The 26329-nt window shown below is 37.8% G+C and overlaps 2 protein-coding genes across 16 annotated transcripts in view; one reads left to right on the forward strand and one right to left on the reverse strand.

The window, feature by feature from the left end:
* The window catches only part of LOC127938555 (sodium/potassium-transporting ATPase subunit beta-1-interacting protein 2), a 155373-nt gene extending 150767 nt beyond the window's left edge, over positions 1 to 4606 (reverse strand). Inside the window, exon 1 of the mRNA XM_052535255.1 lies at positions 3779 to 4606. Within this exon, the coding sequence (XP_052391215.1) occupies positions 3779 to 3832 (54 nt within the window). The 5' untranslated portion in view covers positions 3833 to 4606. The remainder of the gene's footprint in view (positions 1 to 3778) is intronic.
* Positions 4607 to 15460: 10854 nt separating this feature from the next.
* LOC127939034 (triadin-like) overlaps positions 15461 to 26329 on the forward strand; it is a 37616-nt gene continuing 26747 nt past the window's right edge. For 14 of the 15 annotated variants that reach the window (XR_008148868.1, XM_052536016.1, XM_052536015.1 and 11 more), the window contains exons 1-4: positions 15461 to 15794; positions 19256 to 19465; positions 21829 to 21882; positions 24121 to 24252. Coding sequence is in view for 14 of the 15 variants with exons in the window: in XM_052536016.1 (XP_052391976.1) it covers positions 15779 to 15794; positions 19256 to 19465; positions 21829 to 21882; positions 24121 to 24252 (412 nt within the window). In the remaining variant the exon portion in view is untranslated. The remainder of the gene's footprint in view (positions 15795 to 19255; positions 19466 to 21828; positions 21883 to 24120; positions 24253 to 26329) is intronic. The other variant, XM_052536022.1, reaches the window with a different exon arrangement.

Genomic DNA, 26329 nt, shown 5'->3' on the forward strand with positions numbered 1-26329 from the left:
AAGGCTTTGCAAAGCAATTTAGAGCAATATTCTGCCAATGTGATTGCTTTATTTGGCAAAGGGACTGTTTGAAGTGCTTTCCGTCTGTACGCTAGGAATCTGTTTTCTTCCAATCCAGAAAAAAGCACTTTTACATGCTTACGGACAAAGTGAATCACATATAATATGCAGTATTAATCTAAAGAAAAATGTATGTTTGGTTAATCACCTGCATTCAGGAGAGTAATTAATTTTAAAAGCAAAAAGCCTTTGTCCTGCATATAGCAGATTATGATGATGGAAAACAACAATTAAACCTTTGTCTTTGTGCTGTTCCAAGAGGAAAGCATGACAGCAGACATTCATACCAGTTTGAAAACAAAGCAATTATAGAAATGTGTAGCACCAGGTGTAGAATATTTCAAGAGAGTATGAAATGAACTCAGTTGTGTGACCTCAAGAACCACAGGTCTGGGCAATCTGCTATTCGCCAATCTAACAAATCATTTTCTTTCTTTCTTTCTTTTTTAATATGCACATTCTGTTTTTACTCGCAATGTAACATCTGAGTTAACAATCATACTTGGGTTTATTTGAGTAAACAAACATTTGTGGCCGAGAATGATTTGTTTCCTATGACAGTACAAAGAGCAGAAGAAAAGCAAAAACAAATAAGAAAACAATAAGATGGATGAACAACATAACCCAACCCTGATTTCATAAATGTATCTGAACTGAAAAACGCAGAAACTGATTAGACCTCAATCATAAATCTTAAATGCACAGAGCATTTCCTTCAGTAGTTTAATTGACAAATGTTACTCTAATACAATTAATTATATAAAATAATAATAAAACTGAACACATTTAATCATACTCTTAGACTCATACAATTCTACAGGAAACTTGCCAACTCACACAGAGAGCAAACAACACAAAACGAATAAAGACAGATGGACAAACTCGACTGCATAACAGATTGCTGAGGACTGTGATAGACTTCAATGATATGGACATAAAACAAACAATAAACTGACTTCTAAAGCCACTTTCTGTGATGTCAATTTAACTCTTCTGCCACAAAAGCTTCTTTGAATTATCTACTGCACATTTAAGGGAAATTCTATATTTTTCAGAAAAACATTGATAAGTTTGATTAACTGTGATTGGTTTGATTAATCAACATTCTTCATCATGTAATTAAAACCAGACTCAGAATATTGTTTTACAATATTTATGACAATCCAGATTATATAAAACCACATTTTTGACTATCAACACTAATTCTACTGCATATTGTAGCTTATTCTGGCCAAGAACTGCCCACTTAGACAGCCTTCTGACCAACATGTAAAATGACCAACTGTTGTTGATGAGGGTATGCAGGGTCAGATAAATCTGAAATCGATGCAGCCACAACAACAGACTGGCATGCAACAAAGTGGTAAAATATTGCCTGATAAAAAAAAAATTAAAAAAAACTTGTGCACGCCTGATTCCCGGAAGTTCCCTTGTGGGCAGCCAATTGGAACTGGCAGATTTCACCAGCTGTATTCATCTTTGCGTACAATATGCATCAGATGGTCCATAGGGAGGCTGTCAAAGGCTGAAGCTAAGAGGACCACTTTGACAACAGATATCAAGTTTTTCATCAGCCATAATAGAGTTAAACTACTTTACCAGATATCCTTTCTATGAATATATCTTTGAGCAATCTCAATAAACACATCCCTTGAGTATACAATATTATTTTCTTTGCTTCAATGTCAAAATGTTGGGCCTCCAGGCCAGACTGTTGGACCACAGGCATTTATACTTGCCAGACACAAAAACCACCAGAGAGGAAACTCTTATAAATGCTTTAACTATGGACATTTTATCTGTGTTATAGCCTTAAACAATAAAAATGTCTGCTTGCTAATTTAGAAGAGTTGAGTGCAATAGCTCCATTTTCTATAGCCATTCCAACAGAAGAAAAGGGTAACAAACTTTTTATTTACAGTAACTCATGCCAGGATGTGAAATGGGTGCCCTACATCACTGGCCAAAATGGTCGACTAATGCACACATAAAGCCAATCTGTTACATCGTTTTCTTACTAGATTAATATGCAGATTATTTGCAGAAGTTCATTACACAGTCACTGGAAAGAAAGAAAGAAAGAAAGAAAGAAAGAAAGAAAGAAAGAAAGAAAGAAAGAAAGAAAGAAAGAAAGAAAGAAAGAAAGAAAGAAAGAAAGAAAGAATTGCAACTTTTTATGCTATTGATTATATAAGCTCTCAGAAATAAATGTGATTAAAGTAAAAGTCTATGAGAGGCAAATGTTATATAAAGTCATTTTAAACGAAACATACAAAAATATATCACTGCATTCTACTAATGTTTATTCAGTATATACAGTGATTTATCATTCACAACGAGTGTGGCAAACGCTTTTTAGGTTGTTTCCAAACCTTAAGAACATCTAAATTAAGGGCATCTCAGTTATACTGAGAATTAACTCTCTCAGAATAGTAGCAAACATGGGAAAAGGGGATCGGAAAAGGTCAGAGAAACAGAGAGGACAAAAAACAGCTATGGTCAGAAAAAAACAAAAACAAGAACGGCCTTCAAAGTTTTGACATCAGAACATAACCCACCCTAATCCCAAACAATACAAAAGTGCATTATAAGACAACAGCTGCTTAAAAGTAACATGGGAGCTTATGACATTAGCCTGCTATAAATGACTCACTTATGACATCATACCGCTCAAAGACTGGCTTCTAGAGTAAGGTCTTATTAACAGACAGCAGGTGGTGACATCACCCACTACGGGATAATGACCTGCGTGGCACATTAACCTACACACGTCCATTTGGATTAGTGTAGTCACGCTTGCCAGTTGTCATGTGATCTATCACGCACGCCTGATTCACCATGCCAGCTGGTCGGTATGATGAGACTGTCACTGGCCACTATCCATTACAGAGTGATTCAAAAGGTGTCACAGAGATAGTCTGGTAAAAGTAAAATTACTCAGTTCTGTGAATTCTTACAGAGCACAATGTTGCTGTACAAACACCAGACTGAAATCATCTTTTCAAATAGGACTAGATTAGAAAACATTCCCCTATCAAACTCTAGCAGAAGCAATCGTTTAATGCTTTAGTAGGTCAGTGAGACTTAGCTTAGCTTCTTTAACTTAAAACTCCTAACTGGCTGTCAGGGCCTGTGCTAGTGGGAAGATAAGAATAAATAATAGTGGCCCCAGGCTAATGACACAAGCCCAGTCTTCATGAACACCGTCATCCCTCCGGTGTAATATAATAAGCCAGGGTTTCCACATATAGCCCCACATTATTTCCATTAAGATTACACACAGCCGCATACATCTAGAGCTATATCACTGACCACTTGTCGGATGGACACTTGTGCTCTTAAGTTCTCTGGTTCACTTCTGGGAGACACTGCAGTTTTTTGCACTATTACAAGTGACTGACTCTCTTCTTTGAACCAAAGCTTATTCCACAACTGTATAAAATCACATTAAGTTACCAGGCACAGGCTTCAAGAAACCAATTCAGATTAAAATCCTACAGTAGGTAAGTAGGTTGTAGGTTCAATCCCTCTATGAACTTTCACCCAAACTTACCCCAATAAGACTGTCTCTGTTTACCAAAATAACAGTTTTCTTATTAAACTGAAATGCAGTTTTGTAATTCAGCATATTGAATGGTAACCGGAAGGTTGTAGGTTTGAATCCATGAACTATCATCATCACAGCAGGTTTAGAAATTACTTAAGCATTAACACTTACCAATTGCATGCCACATATAAATGCCAGCGTGCATCTACCACTGCAACAGCCCATCTTGCCCTCCGTCGAGTCCGTGTTTCCACGTGGGTCGCTGTAACTCCACAAGATAATGCCGAGGCAATGGGTTTAGAGGGGTCTTTCTTCGCTACAAAGGCGACAGAGGCGAATCAAATACGCCCTTCTGATAAAAGCATCCCAAACACTCCACAATGTAGGAAGAAGATATGAAGAAAACTGCATGTGTTTGTTAGAAAAGTAGAACTGAGCTCTAATGCAAACTCAAAGATATACGAAAAACACTTCCCTAAGTTAGTGGAGAAATAACGGTAGCTCCAAATCCAGCACTGAAAGACATGTCAATGTGATCTTCCACGGGTCCTGTCCGAGAAACAAAGCCACCCAGTGTTGTTTACGATCTCATTGCTCCTCCCTCGCGAGAAAGAAACCGAATTAACACATTTTAGGAGGCGATGATTTGCTTTATTGCTCTGGAAGCCGCGGCGTGTGTGTTTAGTTGCACATGTAGGAAATCCACGGGAATTGTGATATTAGGACAATAATCCAAGCGCGCGTCCTAGGAGCCCTTTCAGTGCAACATAAATATGTATTCTCGAGTCCCTTAACTAATATTGGTCCATTCCAGTGTTAACTTGAACAGTCCGGGTGTAGAGGAGGACAAAGAAGCGTTGCATCTTGCACCATCTGACGCTCCAGATTGAATGAAGCGCACGCGGTGCTCCTCTCCGCAGGGATGCGACTCGGGTTGTTTCTCACGTAGCGGCTGGTGCTGATGCTGTACAGAGCGCAGATGAGGACCTGGACGTCCCTCAATGCACCGGATGAGCTCTCTGCTCCCTCTCTCAGTGGGCGTGAGAGCAACACGATATGGAAATAATGACTGTGTGGTGTTGAGGGGTCACTGGGCAAGATGCAGATATATAACGGGCTGTAATTGCTTCCTTTGCCCTCAGGAAATTCCAGGTCTGAATTTAAACGGCTCCCTCGGGTTTCAAAGTATACATTGAAAATGCATGTTCTTGTTAGCAATGTAATTCATTTCATAAGCTTCCATTATCGTAGTTCAAAGGCTGTTTTGAAGTGATTTTCTCTACAGTAGCCTACCGTTTTGGCTGCTTAGAGATTTATTTCGCGATAACGGACTGTATTACCCCGCGTATTACATTGCCACTCACAATATAATAATAATAATAAATGAATAAAAATAGACACATATAAAATATTAATTTAATTTGAATAACTTTTTGCTTTGACTAATTTAAGCTATATATTAGCTTCCACTAAGACAAAATATAGTCACAAGAATTAGCTATAAAAACAAGACGACTAGACGAAAATTACTAGAATTAATTTTAATAATAGACCTACTAAAATCCTCCGAGGTTATTTTCAATAGGCTATAGCCTACAGTCGATAACTGAGCCACAATATTTTGTTTTTATGAAACGATATGAGTCCGCGGTGTGACACTGAAGTAAATATCTGACCAATCCGCGACTGACCAATCAGAAAAAAGTATTCGATAGAGACGTGTAATATTTTGCAATAAATTCTTCACATAGCCTACTACATATGCACACTTTGTGTATGCACATGTATACTTAGTATTATAGTGTATAGCATACTTTTATAATTGATGCTGCTGCATGCAATCTCTAATGTTTGAGTAAACACAAGCACAAGCCCACACCCACAAACGAATACACACAATTAGTCTCTCTATCAGTGTTTATGATATGCTTACATTTTCCCAGCAATCTTGAGTGGGAGTATCATGTATTTACTTTCCATGCCCGGTAATGACTTCATGCAAAATTGCAAACCCCTCCTTCCTGTCATGCTTTTGTGTCCTCTGGTCCAGTTCAATCTTGGATTCATTTCAATACTGTACCTGGGAAAGCGATAGAATTAGAGATTGTGTTATGTTTGTGTGAATGTTCCATGCCACATGACTTTATCTGAGTTTTCCAGTGATCACCTCTGGACCTTGCATTTGCCAAGTTTCCACTATGTCCAAGCAAACAAACTGGAATTAACAAATTCGGTGGAAATGCTAGCCATTAACCTCAACACATGACAGAAAAATAAATAAATAAATACACCACATTTAAAAAAAAATGGCATATATGAAATCGACTATTTTATTGTTGTTATTACATGCATTTTTATTCTTTGTTCCCATGAAAGTCATTATAACTCTTTGAGACATAGCTGTCTTGGATTCAAATCTATGCTTTGATTTTATTTCATTCACGTCACAAAATGTAAATTATCTAAATTGGGCAAATTGGGGCGAACCATTAAAGAATATGAAATTAAGGAGGACTGCCCATCTGCTGTATGGGGAGATATGGATCCTTTCAAACTCCTTGAGCTACTGCAGATCCCCCAACTTCTGTCACTTTATTTTGGACACCAGACATATGCACTTTCCTGCATTGTGCTTTAGTGAGGTTGAAGTTGGGTTCTCCTGAATATTTAATTTGATCTGTTCATATTCCATCAGCAAGCCATCATAGGATTTTCAACCGCCTAACAGTGAAAACTCAGGACATTATTCTTTTAAAGGTACCCTTGCAACTTAAAAACGATCTTGTTTGACAGGTTTAACTCTGGCTGTTAAAGCTGAATTGTATCATTTAAAGAAAATAATGGTTATTTCACAGATTTACAAGACTGATATGACAGTCGATGTGGCTTTAAATGCATTTATAGGCCGACTTCACCGCAAAACACCATATGGTCATGTGTGCAGTTGTTCCACTATTTTTCTCATGGCTAAATTTTTAGTAACTTTGTAGCAATTTTAATCACAATATTGCAATTTGTTCACTGAGATGGAATTCTTGTAAGATTTGTTACATGAGAGCAGATGGTTGTCATGCTAAATAGATGTTTTTTTCAGTGTTGCAATGGATCAGCTGAAGGCTAAAAAAATGTACAAAACATTGTATACATTTATTCATGTATGTAGATGGTGATTTAATCGAAAAAATATATATCAATTGTTTATTTATTTTGTCCTTGGCCTTGAACACCCATTATGCAGGCTTGTATATTACCTCAAGTAACTCTATTTGTCACACACTGCAACTATGGGTATGTGTGACTGCAGCAAGGTACTGTATATTAGAGGTAATTAGTTCACAAAGCCAGTGTTAACAACAGTCTTGCTTTACGCTACCTGTCAGTATGTCTTAATAAGTGTAACACTGAGAGCTGAGTACATAAGCTCCAATAATGAGGTGTTCAATAACAGCCTTCAGAAGGGCTGTTCAATTACTGTTTTAATAAGCCAGTGATTGGCCCCTCTGGGTGTTTCAGTGCCCCCTTGTGGATGTGAAATAACATTTCTGCATGCTTATTCTGCATTAAATACTGCCAAGCTACTGTATGTCAGGGCTGTCAAATGCCAATAAAAATGTGCTGATTTTAAAGTTTAACATGTGCACCTGGCCCAGAATTCCACATGCTCCCTTTTGAAAATAATACACACACTTATCCAAACGTGCAGACAGTAAAGTTTGAAACAGCAATGCATGGAGTTATAATTAAAAGTTATTTTCACACATGCACAACAGATGGATCATGTTCACCACACAAACAGTGTCTTGGCAACACACAATGACTGCTGCTGTGTTAGGGAGACTACGGCACTTTTGCAGCTCACTGCCAGATTTAATCATTCAAAACCTGGATTCCAGAAGGCCATCAGATATTGATGATAATTTCTTGCCCCCAGTTTGTTCGTTGCTCTGCGACAGACTGCATGATCAAAGTTTTCAAGTGATGCAAGTTGCTGTTTATGGGAAGCAATTCACAGAGCAGACAAGAGGTGAAAAACTCTCAAAAATTGAATAGTTCATCCTAAAATGAGAATTCTGTCATTTACTCAAGAAACTATTTGAAACTGCTGGTAATAATTACAAAGCAACAACAACGAACACTGAATTAAATGTGAAATTCAGAAGTAGAAAAATGTAAGTATTATTATTTATTTATTTTATAAAAGATACTAAAATATACTCATTTTATTTACATTTTAGGAAAAACTTTTTCACAGTGCAGTATTTTTCTTTCAATAAATCAGTATCTCAATGTGACCAGGTGCTGTAAAGCTACAAAAAGAAAATCATTATAAAGGTGGTCCATTGCACTTTTTTCCAAGCACACAAGTAAATCTGTAGACCACTATTTTGATGAATCTTTTCACATTTCACTCAACTTTCTATTCGTATTTGTTAAGCGTTTGCCTTACAAACACAGAAGACCCATCACCCCAGACATTACACATTACCACCGAAAAAGGCTGTTTGCACAGCCTCTGCAATTATCCTACACATTTACCTAGTGTTTTTCAGCACATTTTCTATCCGGAGGCATCCACATCTGCTTCTATTGATAGCTGCCAGCGAGCTCTGCTATCTGCCAGTGAACTTGAGAGAGACTGGTTGAATGTTGTAAAAGTTCATTTTTAGTGGTTCCTTTAAGTGGAGCACTCTGAAATGAATGAATGCCAGAAGAGTGTCTGCAATGCAGGGTTTTTAATTGATGGTACGGTATCTGAACAAAGAAAGTGCGGCAGGCAGGGCTCCGTTCAGGTGTCCGACGAACCTTCCTTGAGTGTGAATCAGTGAAGCATTGGATTGCCCATCTCAGCACTTTAATATACGATGTTGCAGCCCTGTCAACTCTAATTACACATGACCACATCCAGCAGTATTGGGCCACATTCAGTTCAGAGGGATATGCTGCCAAAGAGCATGCCGCATGTAGCATCTGGTTTTTGGAAAACACAACAATATCAACATTAATGAGGAGCGACTGGGTGTAATTTAAGAACATAATGTTAAAGTCTCTTCAAGTAATGTTAACAACATTTTACTCACTAAACTGAAAACTTTAGCTTATGCTAAAAACCCATTCAGAGTTCCAGAAGGAAACCTGTGGTCAAAAATGCTAATTCTCCTCCAGCTTTTATAGGACTATGGACAGCTCTATAAGAGATCCTTATTCATACAGCACGATCCCATTAATACTCCTATTAAACAAGTGGCTCAGTTTGCTCCATGTTACCTATTTTCTTCCTTGATTACGGCACTGATATTGTCTAGTATGGTGAGCATCCAGATGGCCAGTTAGAGCTGACAGGACTAAATTATGATTGGGTTTGGCATGGCATAAAAGGGGTCTGATGCACTCATAACATCCATAACACCCCTCCCTGTGAAATACAATGACAAAGCGCATTAGGCCTATTTTTGTTCTTTTCCACCTCAAATTCTTATTCTCCAAAAGCATTTGAATCAGGGCCTGACCTGTCCTCCCATTATGGTCATTTAGCACTGCTTGCTATTGCACTCCAGACAGCCTGTCTTTAAGTATTAATGACTTCATCAGCAGTTCTTTTAAATTACCCATTAAGATGCAGTTTCGTCCGATCCTTTACTGCTGGGTCTGCTTCTTCTCACCAACAGCTACAGATCTCACCATGAGAGAAGGAACAAAACCTGATGTCTATTACGGAGATGAACACTACTTTAAGTTTCTACTGTAAGTAGCTGAAGGATTATTTCCCAATGAAGTGGCCCAAATCTGTTTCATGCCAGGTTAGTAACAGTAGTTTTACTTAATAAATGAAATTAAATGATTTGGAGATAGTGTGTTGTTGCTTCTGACAACTGCAAACTGTAAAATCCTAGGTTGTCAGACAATGCTATAAAAGTAAATATTTTGTTTTTATAGACAAGTTTATGCATCACATTTTTATTTTACAACCTGCTGGTTTATTGCTTTCTCTTTCCATAAACCACATTTGAATGGCTCTTCTTTTTCTAAATTAGTTCTTTAAAATCATTCATGCATGGAAAGAATGTGGCTGCTTTGCAGGATTTTTCACCATTAGAGACTTGTCCGCTATTTTATGCTTCCTCCTTTGTTTATTCATTTTTTTTGTTTGTTTTCTTTTTTTTTTTTTTTTTGTATTTCATAGACCAAAGACTGAGATGTAAAACAACAAATCTGCATATATTTCATAAAGCTTTTTGAAGAGACACAGTAAACCGTATGGGTTGTTGACTAGTTATCTGCCTTGTATCACTGATACTGTGTTACATTTTACACATTTCCAAAATATTATCAAACACAAATATGTTAAGTGTATCTGAATTTTTGTTTCTATATCTGCAGCACTGCACTAGCTATACACGTCCACAAAATATCATTGGTCAAAAATCCATCTCCAAATAAAAGTAAATTTTACTCGCTGGCTGGCACTGCATTATGTACCTCAGCAGTTTTCAGTTCTGCATGGACTGCTGATTTTATACAGACATTTTACAACCCCTAAGGTAAAAACAAATTCTTATTCAGAACATGTTCCAATGATACAAAAACACCAGAACTAAAGGATTCTTGCACTACTTTTCTGCACTACCTATTCAACAGGAATATAACACTATGAAATATTATGAAATGTACAACACAAATTATTTTGTTAAATTATGATATTCTTAGTGGTTTTCCAAAAACTTGCAATGCAACCAATGTAGTCTAATTTCCAAACAAGTCACTCGTAGGAGTTGGTTTTCTTTTAGTGGATCAAAAGCATACTCGGCTACAAACGTAACCTCTGTTCCCTGAGATACGAGAACGAGTACTGTGTCTGCTAAGACGCTATGGGGAAAACTCCTTTTTCTCTGATGACAGTGTAACTGCCATTGATTCCTGCAGTAAATGAAAAACAATGAAGCCCACCCGCCAATATGGGCAGGGCCATCTGGCTTTATAAGTGGGTATGTCACCATAGGATTCACAGGTTACTTCAACTGAAGTGACGACTGAGTCGTGCAACTGTACAGCATGGCTAAGTATGCAGTTCTCATTCCCGTATCTCATTCGGGTAACCAGTACAATCCCACCGTGCTATGCTTAGAGGAACGACTCATACTTGCCTTAAGCACCACAAGAGGCTCAAGAGTAATTTTGCAAGGAGACCCTGCAGGAGGTACTATGGTTAAACTCGTAGAGGTCAGCCCAGCCATAAGTAAACATTCCAGGAATAAAAACTTACAGCCCTGGCACTCCATGAGAGCCAAGAACACAGGTAGGCAAAGCAGGAGACTGGTTCTGCCCTGAGGCAAGACTGAGGCCATTAAGCAGAAAGGACATCCAGATTACAGAACCTGGTGAATGTGGATGGCAAGGTCCAGATAGCTACCACACAGATTTCTGCAATGGACACACCACTAGACCAAGCTATAGACAAGGTCATGCCTCTAGTCAAATTGGCTCTTACTCCCATGGGGCAGTGTAGGCCCAATGAGGAGTAAGCAAGCACAATAGCATCACCTACCCATTTGGGGTAATGATAGAGTTAATACATATGGTCTGAACAAAATTAAGTATGTACCCGAGGCTCGGTTTCAGGATGACCTTAGAGTCATTGGGCCCAAATTCCAGACAAGAGAGGCTCAGAGAGAACACCTGTAGAGCTCCCATCCACTTTACCTATACTAACACCATTAGCGGAATGGTTTTTAGCATCAGGGGATGAAAATCAACAGATTGTAGTGGTTCAAAAGGAGGGCTCCTAAGAACCCTTAGCACCGTGTCCAGATTCCATGTGGGGGTTGTGGAGGGGCAAGGCGGGTTAAGCCTCCTAGACCCCTTCAAGAAGCAAACAACCAGGTTGTTTCTGCCCACCGATTGGCCTGCTAAAGGAGCATGACAGGCTGCTATAGCTGCTACATAGACATAGAAGGGGAAGGGCCCTTTTCCAACAGCTCTTGTAGGAGGGACAATATCAGAGATATGTTGCATGAGGTTGGGGCTGGTTTTAGGAGAGTAGGCCATGGAGCTGCTACAAGCAGCTGGTACAACTCTGCAAACCAGTGTTGGTTCTTCCAGCGTGGGGCTACCAACAGATCCCTGTGCCTTTGTTCCCTGTTTTGCCTGATTACCTGTGGGATCAGGGTGATCGGAGGAAGCGTAGAGGAGGAGGAGGTTCTGCCAGCTGTGGGCCAACGAGTCCATGTCCTTTGAGAAATAAGTTGGGCAGTGAGAGTTGTCTTTTGAAGCAAAGAGGTCCCCTCTGCCAGGCCTCTTCCCATTTGGCAAGGGTTGGATTTATTTGGTTTGAGGATCACCTTATGGTTACCCAACACTCATGGTAAGTGAAAGAGGAAATATGCTCTCTTTTTGAAAGTGTTTGTGTTTTATTTTTTTCCGCTATAACAGCGGCTGGATGTGTGTGCACTTTCTGAATGAGTCTAGTGTTCACAAACACACTGCTGCCAGCACCCCGAACTGAACGGGGTGCTTTGAGGCACAACAGAGGCTTCTTAGGGGAGGTCCGGCTTAGCGAGACTTGGCACCCTCCTCTTCCTTTCCTGCAGATCAGGAGGACACCTGAGGTGCCAGGTCCAACACTAACTTGGGCCAGGGGTCACTGACATTTCGTGAATGGAGTTGTGGGCTTCGCAGGCTGCTGAGCTGGCGCTGATTTGGGGCAACTAGAAGCAGCCATAGATCTGGAGCACTTGGGAAGGAACTGTCGCATGGCCTGGGACAACTTCTGTGCAGCATTTAAGCATTCCTTGAATCCTTTGACCGCAAGTCCAAAGAGGCCAGAGGGGAAGACCGGTAAGTCCAGGAAGGGGACTTTGTCTGCATCCTTAATTTCTGTTAAGGTCAACCATAAGGTGCACTCGAGCACCACTAAGCTGACCATCTCTTCAGCACTGTCGAAGCTCTTTGTTGAGGGGTTAGACAGTGCCCCTGCAAGAACCACTCATCCAGGGAGCTGCAATTGGGCTCCTCCAGTGGAGACCACTCCAATCCCAGCTCCTCTACAGCCTTTGACATGATTCAGATGAGTTTGGCATCCATGCCTGGCTCGGGTTCGCTGTGCTCTGTAGGTGGCAGGGGGGTAGGGTCATTGATTGAGCCTGACAGCTCCACTGCGTCGAAGGCCGCCAATGACAAGCAGTTGTTAAGCATGTCACACTCGCTCCCACCAAATGACACCAAATCGCTTGCAGCCATGGAGGGATGCTGGTCTGGCTAGGTGAAGTGGACGTGGGAAGCTTCTTACTGAGGAAAGAACCAGGCACGCAGGGTTGGGCCGGCATGAGCTTGCTTGTCTATGGGCGCAGAGGTCCTCTGCCCTGCTCTGTTTTCCTCGGGTCGGGGTCGCTTTCTGAAAAGAAAGCTGCCCACGAGCACAGAGACGATAGACTCATATACTTGCAATGAGGACATTCCGTCACCTTGAGTGCATCATCAGCGTGGGATCTCCATAAGCATGAGATGCAATTGCCATGACCATCAGCGACATGCAGGGGAGTCCAGAAAGAAATGGGGTTGTGTTTGCATCAATGCCGCAAAATGAATGGCGGATGGGAATGAATGGCGGATGGAAGACAGGTGCTGCTGCCGCACAGTAGGCGGCTGCATGATCAGCCGAGCAGAGAGGTCTTGATCTGCTGTGAGGCATTTCAACGGTGAAGCTTCAAGTCCCGTAGTTTCAGCGAAGACCGTTGTTATTGCTGAAGGAAAATAAATCTTAGAATCCTATGGCAACATGCCCATTTATATAGCCAGATTGCACTGCCCATATTGGCTGGCTCTGGTGGGCTTAGGCTTCGCCATAGGCTTGTGCAGCTCCACCATGGACCAATGGCATTGCATTATTTTTAGTGGATAAATAACCATGCAGTGCAACTAGTGGAGTTGCAAAAATTAATGACTCTTATGTGTTGTTGATTTTCCGTGGATTAAAAATATAAAGCGCAAGCTTTCTCCAAAATAGTTAATCCTTAAATCTTAATGAAAGGTAATCAAATGAAATTTTTAAGAGGACTCTAAACCAAACCTGTAAAAAAAAAAAAAATTATCAATTTCCTTCCTTAAAAACAACTGAACCGCTTTTTATTTCTGTACATCTGTTAATTTTCAATTGGCTGTTTTGCTTATTTAATGCAATGACTACTTATCCATCTTCCACTTTTAGCATGACGTTCAAGGCTGATTGAGCCGTCTACAAAACATAATTCTTTTTTTCTCACCTTTGCACCATAGATAGAGATGCAGATGGTTTATTCAGACCTCTTGTCTCATTTCAGGGACTTGAGAAGCTATTCAGAGAGGCAGCATTTAAATGGAAATCTGGCTAATTTAAACAGATGTCATCGCAGTGTCTTTTATGTGATAGGTGTTGAGAGATGACAAGCTAGGATTAAACTCTGAGGTGACACAGTGGCACACTAAACAGGAGAGAATGTGTCTGCGTCAACCTTCTCTTAGTGTGGGCTCCGCACACACAAACACATGTGCATAAAAAAATCACCCATGATTCACACCACTATGCCACTCATTTTTCCTCCTCATTGCACCCGATTTCATCAGACTTGCATGTTTCATCTTGACCTGCACAAGGGTAGACTGACTACGACAGCAATGCAGATGAGTGGGTAAGAAATGTAAAGCTTCCGTTGTATACTAAGCTCTGACAGGACGAGAATAAAGATGCAACTTTGTCTTCATGAATATGGGTCTTCCTATAAAATGAAGAAAGAGAAAAGGTCAAATTTTAATGGTAATGTTATTTTTGTTTTGTTGTTGTTGTTGTTTTAGTCCATAAACTAAAAGCTGCTATTGCAGGCTGATTCGGATGGTCAAATTTGCTTCAGTAGTAATTTTACAACGCAGTAGTTTTACATTAAAAATTAAGCAGAAAAATTAAAACATTCCTTAAATGTATCTTTAAACTTAGATATTTTAACTCAAAATTTAAGTATTTTAGCTTACAGTCCATGTTACCTTCAATGTCTCTATATGCTACTATACTCCTAGACATTGAGAAAAAGTCTTCTAGCAGCTAGATTCTCCAAGCTGTTTGGTGAAAACAGTTCGAGCACTTGTGATTATATCCAAAGTTTTGTCAAATAAAATATTAGCAATAGCAAAGCGAGATAATGGCTGTCTACAAAAAGTCTAAGCACAACTAAAGCCTACTGGCTATTTCTGAAAAATAAATTACATCCCAACTTCCTGTTTCAATAGGTCCTTTCAACATATGTTGCTTGTCAAGCTATGTCATTCAATCTTGAAAGCACACTTATGTTCTGACATCTCAGGCTTTTCCCTATTCCCTGAAATATGGGAAAGGTACAGCTGAAAGAATAAAATTCAATTTGCTCTTTAAAGGTCAACTTTCTAAATGTTCCATTTGCACGGTTTATGAAAAAGATTTCCCTTGATTTGCATGAATATTTAACAAGCCACCACAAACAGCTTAACCTGAGTATATCACGGGCTCCGTTTCTTACATTTCTCAATTTTAGCTAAAAAAAATCTCCATGAAAGAAATCTGTATGCAGTATGTTATGGTTTTAATGCATAACATGAAATATTTCATTATGCAAATTAGAAGAACATTTTGCTAAAATGGATTAAAATGCACATTTCAAAGATGCATTTTCATGTGAGTGGTTGCCTCCCACACACTCACCTGATGACAGCCTGGCTCCACTTCAGGGGTAACACCCCTGGCCTGAAAAGGCAAAACATAATGCCGTTGCTGCTGGGGACTCTAAGAATAAACCACACAGTCCAGTCACAGATAAGGTTACCTTGAAACCCGTCCTCCACTCTCTCCCATTTTTCCTGACCCACACACATCATGGGCTGGTAACAAACATAAGGACAACCTAGGGCTTGATTTGCTCTTTACACTGCCTAGCCTTTTTTCCCCTTCCTGCTGGTACTTTGTCACCAGCTGAAAGTGTATAGTTTTTTTCCTATGCCACTTTGAGCAACAGGTGCCCTTTTTGCTTCCTTCAAGGGGGCCCTGGCACAAGCATAAGTTTTACTGGGACTCTAACAGGAAAGGCACAGAAAGTCACTGTGGTGCTTTTGATTGGAAAACTATTCCGGACCGGGGAATTGACTCTTGAGATTGTGCTTTCAGCCTGTTAGTGCATGAGAGAGATGGAAGGTACTGTCAACTTCATTTTCCAGTTACATTTCTAAGTGTATTTAACAATAAGGTTGCATAAGTCAAATAAATGTTAGTGTATGTTATGTAAATTGCGCTACTAGCAGCATACATCCAAGATCTTTAAGTTAACTTAGTCATTTAGTCAAGTTAACTGTCTCTTAGATAGTAACCATCTGCTTTGGAGGGGAATTTTGAGGTTGAAAGCAGCTAAAAATACACCATATCAAATGGCTCTATGGGAATCTGTAGTCCTTTGAAGTAGGCTTCTGATGTTGTTGCAGATTTTAAAGTTTTTTTTTTAAATGTAGTGTTATCAACAGAAAAACAGTTCAATCAGCTAGAGAGGAAATATATTTAAAGCAATAGTTGACCCACATTTTTTTAATCATTTACATTTCAAACAATTCATTAACTAATTTACTTACCCTCATGCCGTTCCTAACCCATTTGACTTTATTTCTTATGTGGAAGACAAAAAGAGAAATTACAAAGTTTAGTCACTATTTTTTAATGCACTTGCAATTAAATCTTCAAAAAGGACATAAATTCACCATAAAAGCGATCAATGCAACTTGTATATTCTTCTGAAGTCATTGCAACAAGATCACAAGTCAATGGTTTTGGTTTAAGATTTGGACTAGCATAAAACATGAATAAATCACTCACTGAAAAGATTTGATTCAAAAGAATGATTCATATACAAATCAGTTATCACTATTTCTCTCAATAATGGCAGATGTTAAGATTATCAGTGACCGACAACATATACTTTGAAAACTTGGAATAAAGTTACAAAACTGAAAAGCTTCAGTCCACATTGAAAGCTGAAGGTTTCAGTGTATCTGCAGAACATTTTCATTGATAGTTGTCATTTAACTTCTAGATTTAGAAGTGCGGTATTCTCAAAGGTTTTCCCAAGAAACTGAAACTCTGTCAGTTCCCAAACAAAACAAAAAAAGAAAGAAATGCGTTTAAAAAGTTAGAAATCTTTTTAAAGTCATTATCAGTGACTTGAGATAGAGTTTCCAAAAAAAAAAAAAGCCAATTACTGACGTCAAGGGCCATCTCAAATAAGCCCCAGTCTTGTATGAAATGGCTAAATGTTGCAAAGACTTTAAAGTAAATTTGATATTCTGATTAAACTGTGAAATGACTCTCAGATCAGCCTGAATAAATTATATTTAAAGTGACACTTGAAGGAATAGCGTTGCAGAGTGTTTTTTTTTTACTGATTTCATTGTCTCAACATCTGTCATTTACAAACCTGGGATTAGTTGGATATCCATACACGGATCTTAGGAGGACAAGGTCTTATATTGAAATAAGCAATGAGAATTATTTTTTATTTCTTGTGCCCCTTTCGGGTTTACAACACAGCAAGAGTTGAAGTGGCATTTGCGCACCGTGTTGCCATGGAAAGATTTCTCCTAGGCCTTCTGTGTACACTACATGTGATCATATGTTTCTGTACAATCAGATACTGAAGCTTAGACAATCTGCAAGGGCGAAGTCATGATAACACGTAGAAAGATGCCGCAAAACTCCAAACCAGATGCAGCTAAGCATATGGTTACAGAAAAAGATTATTGAGTCAGCATTTGGATTGGACGTCTAATCCTAAATTTGACAACAGGGACCATGTGAAGAGCAGGTGGTCTTAGCTAACACTTCTGGTGTGTGACGTATATCAAACCCCCACACACAGGAGCACATCATTATCTGTGAGCCTGGAGTAGAGGTAGCAGAAAACACTAGTCCTCTGAGCAAAAGGGCCAGTATAAATAAGAACCACTGCCCTGATCTTGCCTCAGATTCACAATGGATCATCCACAAATACTTTTCTGTAAACACAATCAAAGTGGTCTGTGCAAGAATCAATCATTTACGATGACTTAAGTCAACAATATTGGCAAAGATTAATAAAATGGTCTAGTAAACTTTGCAGCACATATTATAAGGTTTATATTTGCTGTATTTTTGGACTCTCTTGCTGCCGCAATAATTTATATCAATTTAGAAAAGGGGCTTTTAAAGGAGCTCTGGCCAACAGATGACACATCGCCAGCATTCCTCTAGTGGCCTTGGAGATGTTTTAACAATGAAACATTGCAATTGCAGATGTGTGCCCTATCTACAGACAACAAGTTCAATCTCTCTGCCAGGCAATGCACTGATAAAGATAAAAAGCAAACATTCATCTGCTGTCTAGCTGTCTTTGTCTTTATAACTCTTATGTCCTGTCTGCACTAAGAGTGAGAAACGTGACAGAACTAGACAACTTAATGTGCCAACCCGATCTCACGGCAATTTGCACATATTTTATGAGGTGGCTAATTCGTACGAATTTGTACGACCACATTCGTACAAATTCATAAGATTTTTGTCAAATCATACGTATTTTACGAGTTGCACAATTTGTATGAATTTGTACGATTGACCTACACCTAACTCCGCCCCTAAACCTACCCATCACTGGGGTTTAGACAAATCGTATAAAATCGTACGAGTGAGGTCGTACAAATTCTTACGAATTAGACGCCTCGTAAAATATGTACGAATTGGTCATGAGATAGCGTTGAATGTGCATACATTAGACAGATTCTTTAAATAGCACTGAGCATCAAAAGCAGCTTCCATAGAAAAAAGTATGAAAAAAATATGCTATTGCCAAAATATATATATGAAAAAAAAATAAACAATGCTTTGTTTAGAGCAAAATACTGTTGAAATTGAAGTTGCAGCCACTGTGGCTCATTTATAAAACATAAATTACTAACTGTTGAAAGTGTGCAGACCAAATACTCTTCATTTTGTCTTTAGATGCTCTACACAGACAAAATAAACTCTTTGTAAACTATCACCAGCAGATTCCTTATTCCTTACAGATGGTAGTTAAGAGTAGCCAATCATCTGAATCATTCAAGTAGTTCACACAAAAATTTCTCAGCATTTACTTAACCTCATTTTGTTTCAAAATTGTATGACTTTCATTCTTTTCTGGAAAACAGAATAGATATTTTGAACATTTTCATCTGTTTTGGTTACTGTTATGGAAGTCAATCAGGCCCAGCACTTTCAAACTCCAAGAAGGACAAAGACAGAATGAAATTTCCCCGTGAGTTGTATATTGTAGTTCCCCTGAAGTGACACAATCAATTTGTGTGATAAATATTTTGATCAAATAAAGCCAAAACATATAGAGGAACTGACATAATTTTTTTTTATGGTCAATTATTAATTTAAATTTGTTCTTTGTACCTGGTTTGTTATTGGTTCACACTCTAACCATCTAAGCTCTAACACAACTAAGATGTCAACTCCACCCGTGAATACTACTGTATGAAACTGGACAAGATATTAACCATAAATAACCAGCTTGAACCAGTTTGAAACCATGTAGATTTTTTACCTGTCTTGTTTGCATTTATACATTTCCAAACCTCCATCTGTCTTAACAGCACGGTCCTCCACCACCATGACTACACTAGTCGATATCAAGAATGATGTGAGTCTACATCCAACATGTTCGTCCAAACGCACCTTAACTGATGACCTGTACACCACATTCAGCTCTCCTGTGGCCTGGATCCTCGTGCTGGCTCTCGTTGTAACCTGGTCAACCGTGGCTGTCATAATGTTTGGCCTGCTCGACAGCAAGGGTCTTGAAGGTAGGTCCAGGGCTCTTATATTGGTCTAATTCCCTTCGATGGGGAGTTATTTTGGTACAGTTGTCCCTGAAGAGATTGTAGCTTGGGCGCAGAAGTCAATTTTTACATGATTGGGGTCTTTATATTATTTATTAACTCTCAGCTTAAAGTAAAACATGACTCAGATGAGGAGTTGGATGTGCGGATGAGTTTTTATGATTTGATCGAATATTATATTTACTTCAATCATTTCCATAAAAAAACAAATCTCCTATGGATTTTTTTACATTGAAATGCAACATGAAACTAATTTCAGCTCAAGAGACAAATAAATCTGTTTACTTATTAGCCTATATTTAAAAATATGTAGGCTAAGTTTATCACAAACATCATAAATTTAGACCTCATTTCATATGGGCTTTTATGAGGGACATAAAACAGTATGGCATCATAAAAATGCTTCCGACAGGACTTTCATCAGGAATAAAATAACATAAATGGGATGAACACCATTTTGATTCTAAGTGCAAAATGGCCCTAAAAAAAAATCATACACATGCTGCAGTGATGTTAACAAGAATCTGAAATTCTCAAAGCAAAAATATACTGGACTTTTTAACTCAAAAAGTGCACAGTATATCATTTCAGAGACTTAAAACCATCATTTTATTTGAGCCAGCATGACATCAATAAGCTTTGTGCCAATTGCTCCATTCCACCCTATGATACTCAACATCCATGTGTTGACGTCTACTTTGCAATATTGCTTTCAATAAGCCTCAAATTATTATCTTCAATCAATTTATTTTACTTTAACATCGATAACTATGCTTTGAAAGCACTGAAGCGTGACTTCGTTTATCAACTGTTCTGTATTGAACGGCAACACCTCTTTGCCATGCACAATGATTTTAATTCTTTTTTCATTAAATGCATTGAGCAAAACAATAATATTTCACCTGTAGAATATTAAAGAATTATTCTATGTTGCAGATAAGGAATATATACTTTAATTTCCCTCTTAAAGAAGAACTAAGCCTGGAGAAATGGGCTACACAATATAGAATCTTATACTATCTATACTTTTTTTCCTGCATGCCATGTGCAGGGATCCAGATTAAAAAGAAAGAAAGAAAGAAAGAAAGAAAGAAAGAAAGAAAGAATCCAGATTAAGAAAAAGATTTCTGCATTGAAACAAAGAGCAGGCATGTTCCTTTATCATCATAGATCAGACAGAAACCAGCACATTTGTGCTCTGAACTCTCTGCACTTTGTCCTCAGGATAAGTTAAAAACATCAAGGCATTCATTCAGTTTGAGCTCACTGTATCTTAATTTAATCATTCATCTGCATGGCTTTGTGTCTCTTTTATTGATTTCAATGGTTCAGCAGCATTGGCCAGAGAAAACGGTCTGTCTATTGGAATTATCTTTTATAGATATCCAATTTATCTTTTTTTTTTCTCTCTGTAGGATTGAAACAAATGTGACACAAAAACAGATAATTATTGTGGTTATAAAGCATGTTAGATTATTGGTCTAATTTTAAATTGCAGATTTTGGCATCTTGGCAAATCTGATCATCTTGAAACACAGCTGAGAACTCTAGAGGGGTCACGTGTGAGATTATAGGGTCTTCACATTTGAGAAGCAGAAGACATAATTAAAGTTTGAATTTTCTCTCATTGTATTCTTATAACTGTCTAGAGATATAAAAAAAAAAGTAAAAAAAAAAATCGCAATTGTAATTTTCCTTTCCTGTGAGTTTACGTCACACTCAAGCACCCAAAAATTGTAAATGTTTTCAGTTTTGAGTGTGAGCGCTTAGACGGCAATATGAATTTCCATGAACTAGGTTAAAAAGTTAATCAAACCAATGTCACTGAATTCATCAGTATTGCATTAGCATTTCTAGGTAAAGGAGATGTCACAATAACGTTATGAGGCTTGAATTTCAATGCAGGCGTAAGCAGACGTGTGAAAAAGAAAAGAGTGTGACAATTTAATTTGATATGAACCAGTAAATGGTCTAAAAAAAAGAGACCATATAATACAGTGACTTATGTAACACATTCACACGTATGTATCCTGCCTCTTACATCAATTAGTTTTCTCACAAAATGTTAATGTTTGCGTTTTCATTTACACTCAGCCGAAAGTGTTTTTGTAATCTCTGTGACATGGATAAACATGTCTCTTTTCACACCTACCCTGTGATTTTGTGCCATAAGTGTATTGTGTTTTATTTATAATGGTGGCTACATTATCCTGCCTAGAGTTTGGAGCATGTTCAGTGAGGACGACCCAATGAGAGCATGTGTGTACATAACCTTGTGTGTGTGTTATTATCCCACACCTCTGCTTCTGTGTCTCTCATCCTTACAGGACCCCAGCCACACCATGTCAGGAAAACATTAAAGGAAGCAGCTAGCCTTAGAGGCAAGCCATCTTATATCTTACACGTACAGTAGTGGTCTTGGTAGGCAAAACATTTGAAGTTGTTATTTAAATGACTAAAGCAAGGTCATTGTAAGGTATTAAAAATGTGACTAGAAAAAAACTAATTAACTGTAAATTTAATTCAGTCATCCAGAACAGCATCTTCCAGCAGCATTCTTAAGAGATATAAACCCTTTACAATGTCAAGGTGAATGTATTTGTAGATCTATAAATGTGATGTGTGCAATTTTCATTGGCCCTAAAATATTGACTCCTTTCCCAATTTAATTTGGAAAAAAATAAGTAATTCACATGTCGATTCGGCAGAAAAACATTGCAATCAATGGTGAGACTTCTGTTTGCCTGGTTTTTAAACACCTATTTAATTACTTACATTGAAAGAAATAACAAATTTCAACAACTGATATAATGAATTATGATTAAGCAATATCAACCTAATAGACTTTTTAGATTTACAATGTTTTGAAACTAAAATAGCTTTACTGCACATCTAATGTAAATTCACAAGCTGATTTTAACACATTCTTGAGAATTTTATAATGGCTACAAATAGCTGGCAGCCAGAATATTCTATAATCAAATACTAATTTATTCTAATGGGGTAGTAAACATCTGGTAAAATGGCTATAACTCGGGTCATGCTGTTTGCCTGCTAATAACTGCAACCAGACAGGCACTTCATGATGATGTGTGAAATATGAGTATTCCTGTCAAAGAGCAGTGGAAAGCAGGAAAACTCAAGAGTCTCCCTAAATGAAAACACGTTTTTCTGACTTGGCATTTATATTTGTATCGGCATATGCAAGCATACACCTAGCTTGTTTTATGTGGATGTTCAGCCTTTTTCAGTGCAGAATTTTACACTGCAATGATTAGGTGGTCTTACTGAAGATGCCATTCAGGAATGATAGCACACTGATAATCTGAAAACAAAAGCAGCATGCAGTACATTGACAAAAGTATATACATTATAACACCTGCTTCTGATACAATTATTTGGCTATTGCAACTAGAAAACTAAACATTTTCCAATGTTTTTACATTTAATACATAAATAATTTTTAATTTCTACTATCTATTCACTGTAAGAGCAAGATATATCTGTATAGAGAAGCAAAGAAACATATATATATATATATATATATATATATATATATATATATATATATATATATACACACACACACACATACAGTTGTGCACATAAGTTTACATACCCCTTGCAGAATATGATACAAAATGTTCATAATTTTAACAAAATAAGAGGGATCATGAAAACTGCATGTTATTTTTTATTTAATACTGTCATGAATAAGTTATTTCACATTACAGATGTTTATATACTGTACTCCACAAGACAAAATAAAACTGAATTTATAAAGATGACACCATTCAAAAGTCTACATACCCTTGGATCTTAATACTGTGTGTCATTTCCTGGAGTTTAACTGCCTGTTGTTCTTCTGAAAAATCCCCAGCTCCTGCACATTCTTTGGTTTTCCAGCATCTTCTGCATATTTCACCGCTTTTTCAGCAGTGACTGCATGATTTTGAAATCCATCTTTTCAAACTAAGGACAATTGAGAGAATCACCCTCCGGCTCTTAATGCATTGTGTTGCCTTCTTGAGCATCAATAAATGTTTTGACCTTTTGTAATTCTTATGTATGAGTCCCTCAATTGCCCTCAGTTTGACTGCTGGAAAGTGGTCAAATATGCTGGAAAACCAAAGTATGTGCAGGAGAGGATTTTTCTGAAGAGCAACAGACAGTTGAAATGTTCAGGACAAACAAGGGACTCGTGAACAACTAACAAAACTTTGTAAATTTTCATTATCCATCCATTTAGCAACAAATATGACCATTTTGCATATTCTGCAAGGGGTATGTAAACGTATGTGGACAACTGTATATATATATATATATATATATACATAACAAGTGAACAAACTGTCAATGATTTTGAAACCACAAATGGTTAAAGCATTCACTTTTCACATACTTTTGGCCATTTAGTGTATTTTGTTAGTAATTATTTTTGCACTGTATGATATAGAGATAAATATTTTTGAGTGGTTTTGAGCATTGAGATTCAAAAGACTGTGAAAGGTTTGAGGTTTTCTCTGTTGTTAGAGCTGGTTTAAAGAGAGGTTTGAGTGAACGTATGTTGAATGCATTGAAACGTGTCTTAAGATGCCCTGTCTAAAACATGCTTTTAGGAGGTATTCAGCACATCAGCCCTGATCCCATGAAGACAGTGAGTGAAGCCATGGAAGACTCTACTGATTGGATAACATCAACCTTGACTTTTATGACTAATTTGCTAGCCCCGGAAGAGGAGGAGGAGGAAGGTATAGTAACTTGTAGCCTCCATTCAACATTAACAGCACGATTCCATAACAAAGTGTTTAGTGTAATATCAACAGCATCTCAGAAACCACAGACTAACCCACAGTGGTTTGATGACGAGCCGTGTGTACTAATAGGTCTTATTAGAAATCTGAGCTGGCTTTTAAGGTCACGTTTTCCTCCTTCTACAGAAAAAAAAACAAAAAACAAAACATGCTTTAAATGGTTTCCCAAAGGGATTAAATAATATCATGGATCATTTTTGTGGCAATATTTTATTTCAAGCAATCTATATTCTGATACATTATCACCTTGAAAATGTTTCACATCTGTTACAAGACTATCCAAAAGTACCCATAAAGGATGGTACAGTAGACTCGTAGAATAGCAAACAATGCTGCCATTAAAACTGACACTTTTATTATAGGCAAATATAAGCCTTAATCTTCAATCAAAATCTCCAAAGATAAATAAAGCCTATGCTATGAAGATTAAATATGTCTTATGAAGTTATGAACCCACATTTTAATGTCATTTACTGTCTGGCTAAGTACCAGTGACCACAGAACAGTAATCAATTAATAAACTCCCACATCTGCTCAAGACTCATAATTAGACAAACATGAAGAGCTACATGATTTACATTACTACATTTAGTAACATTATAGCACATGAGTTTGGAATCTTCCTAGTCGAAATACAGCAGAAATAAATGTTTATGGAGCTGTCAGAGGACAAAGTACGTACACATATGTACAGTGAAATTTTCAGAAACATTCATAAAGAGAGCTCAAAGCAAAGAGACACAATAGTGACATTGCCAAGATTGTTGAACCAATAACGCGCTTGACTAAGATTCCTCATAAAAGTCACCTTGAGGTAGTCATTTAAAATAAATGCATGTGGATTGACTTCCACATTGCTTCAGCAGCTCCAGTTATCAATGAATGCTTTTCAAATTGATGGTTACCTCACATACCAACAGAATCTTAAGTGGGATATATCATCTGGCAAAAAAGAAAAGAAAAAAAAAAGAGGCAAGAATGCAAATTAGCTTATACAAACTTCTAACAACACTATGTACACACAGATTATACATTTACACTGTTATTTATTTATATATAACAAATGCATAACTTCCCATTACCAGTGGCATTCCATAGCTTCTTTAATGCCCAGACAGCCAATCGCAGTGTGTTGGTAGGCCACCGTTTTGAAACTTGTTTAATGTATTTATCTGAGGTACGAGTCATTCACAAGCTCCTAGTGCAGGTGTTGAACTTAATCAAGTCTTTTAAATTGCTGCCAACGATAGGATGATAGATTATTTTGGCTCCCTGTGCACTTTAGTAGACCTATTCCCTGCTTGAGGCAGGATAAGCTGCTTCAGACGCTTTAGTACGTGAGTGAAGTAAATGATTCACTTTGAATCGTGAACCTATTCAGATCATTTGTTAAATCCTCTAAACGATTCATTAATGAGAACTGTTTCATAAGTTTGATTCGAATGATTCATGTGACTCCCTAGTTTTGATTGCAAACGGCTGACAGAAATAGGAAAAGATTAGCTTATTAAATACTGTGAGGTAAAATGTTTTTCCGACAGTGAGTCATCAATATATTGTTCTGTTTCAGCATCCTGTGGAGTGTGGTCTGTTTAATTCAAGTTCCAACTCATGAGCTTAAAGTAAACTCTTAAAGCTGCAGTTGGTTATATTTTGACGCTCTAGCGGTTGATAAACAGAACTGCTTGCGTCTTGCGGAAGAACATTGTAGCCGGAACTACTTCTCTCTGTTTATGTCTATGAAGAATCACAAAGGTACTGGGTTACTCCGCCGCGGTACCCCTGAAGCAATCTAAAATAGTCCGAATATAAACACTTATTATAGGTGTACCCTAGTGATTCAGGAACGGCTAAAAACACGGTTTGGAAAATGGATTCATGGTGTACTCACTTATTATATACATTTTGTATACTTTGCACACAAAAAAAAGTTACGGACCGCAGCTCTGATTGGTTGTTTCTTACGGGAGCGGAGATAGGCCAACAGCCTTACAGAGTTACAGAGTTACAAACA

The sequence above is a fragment of the Carassius gibelio genome, chromosome A20, assembly GCF_023724105.1.
Source record: "Carassius gibelio isolate Cgi1373 ecotype wild population from Czech Republic chromosome A20, carGib1.2-hapl.c, whole genome shotgun sequence".
In the NCBI taxonomy this organism is placed as follows: Eukaryota; Metazoa; Chordata; class Actinopteri; order Cypriniformes; family Cyprinidae; genus Carassius; species Carassius gibelio.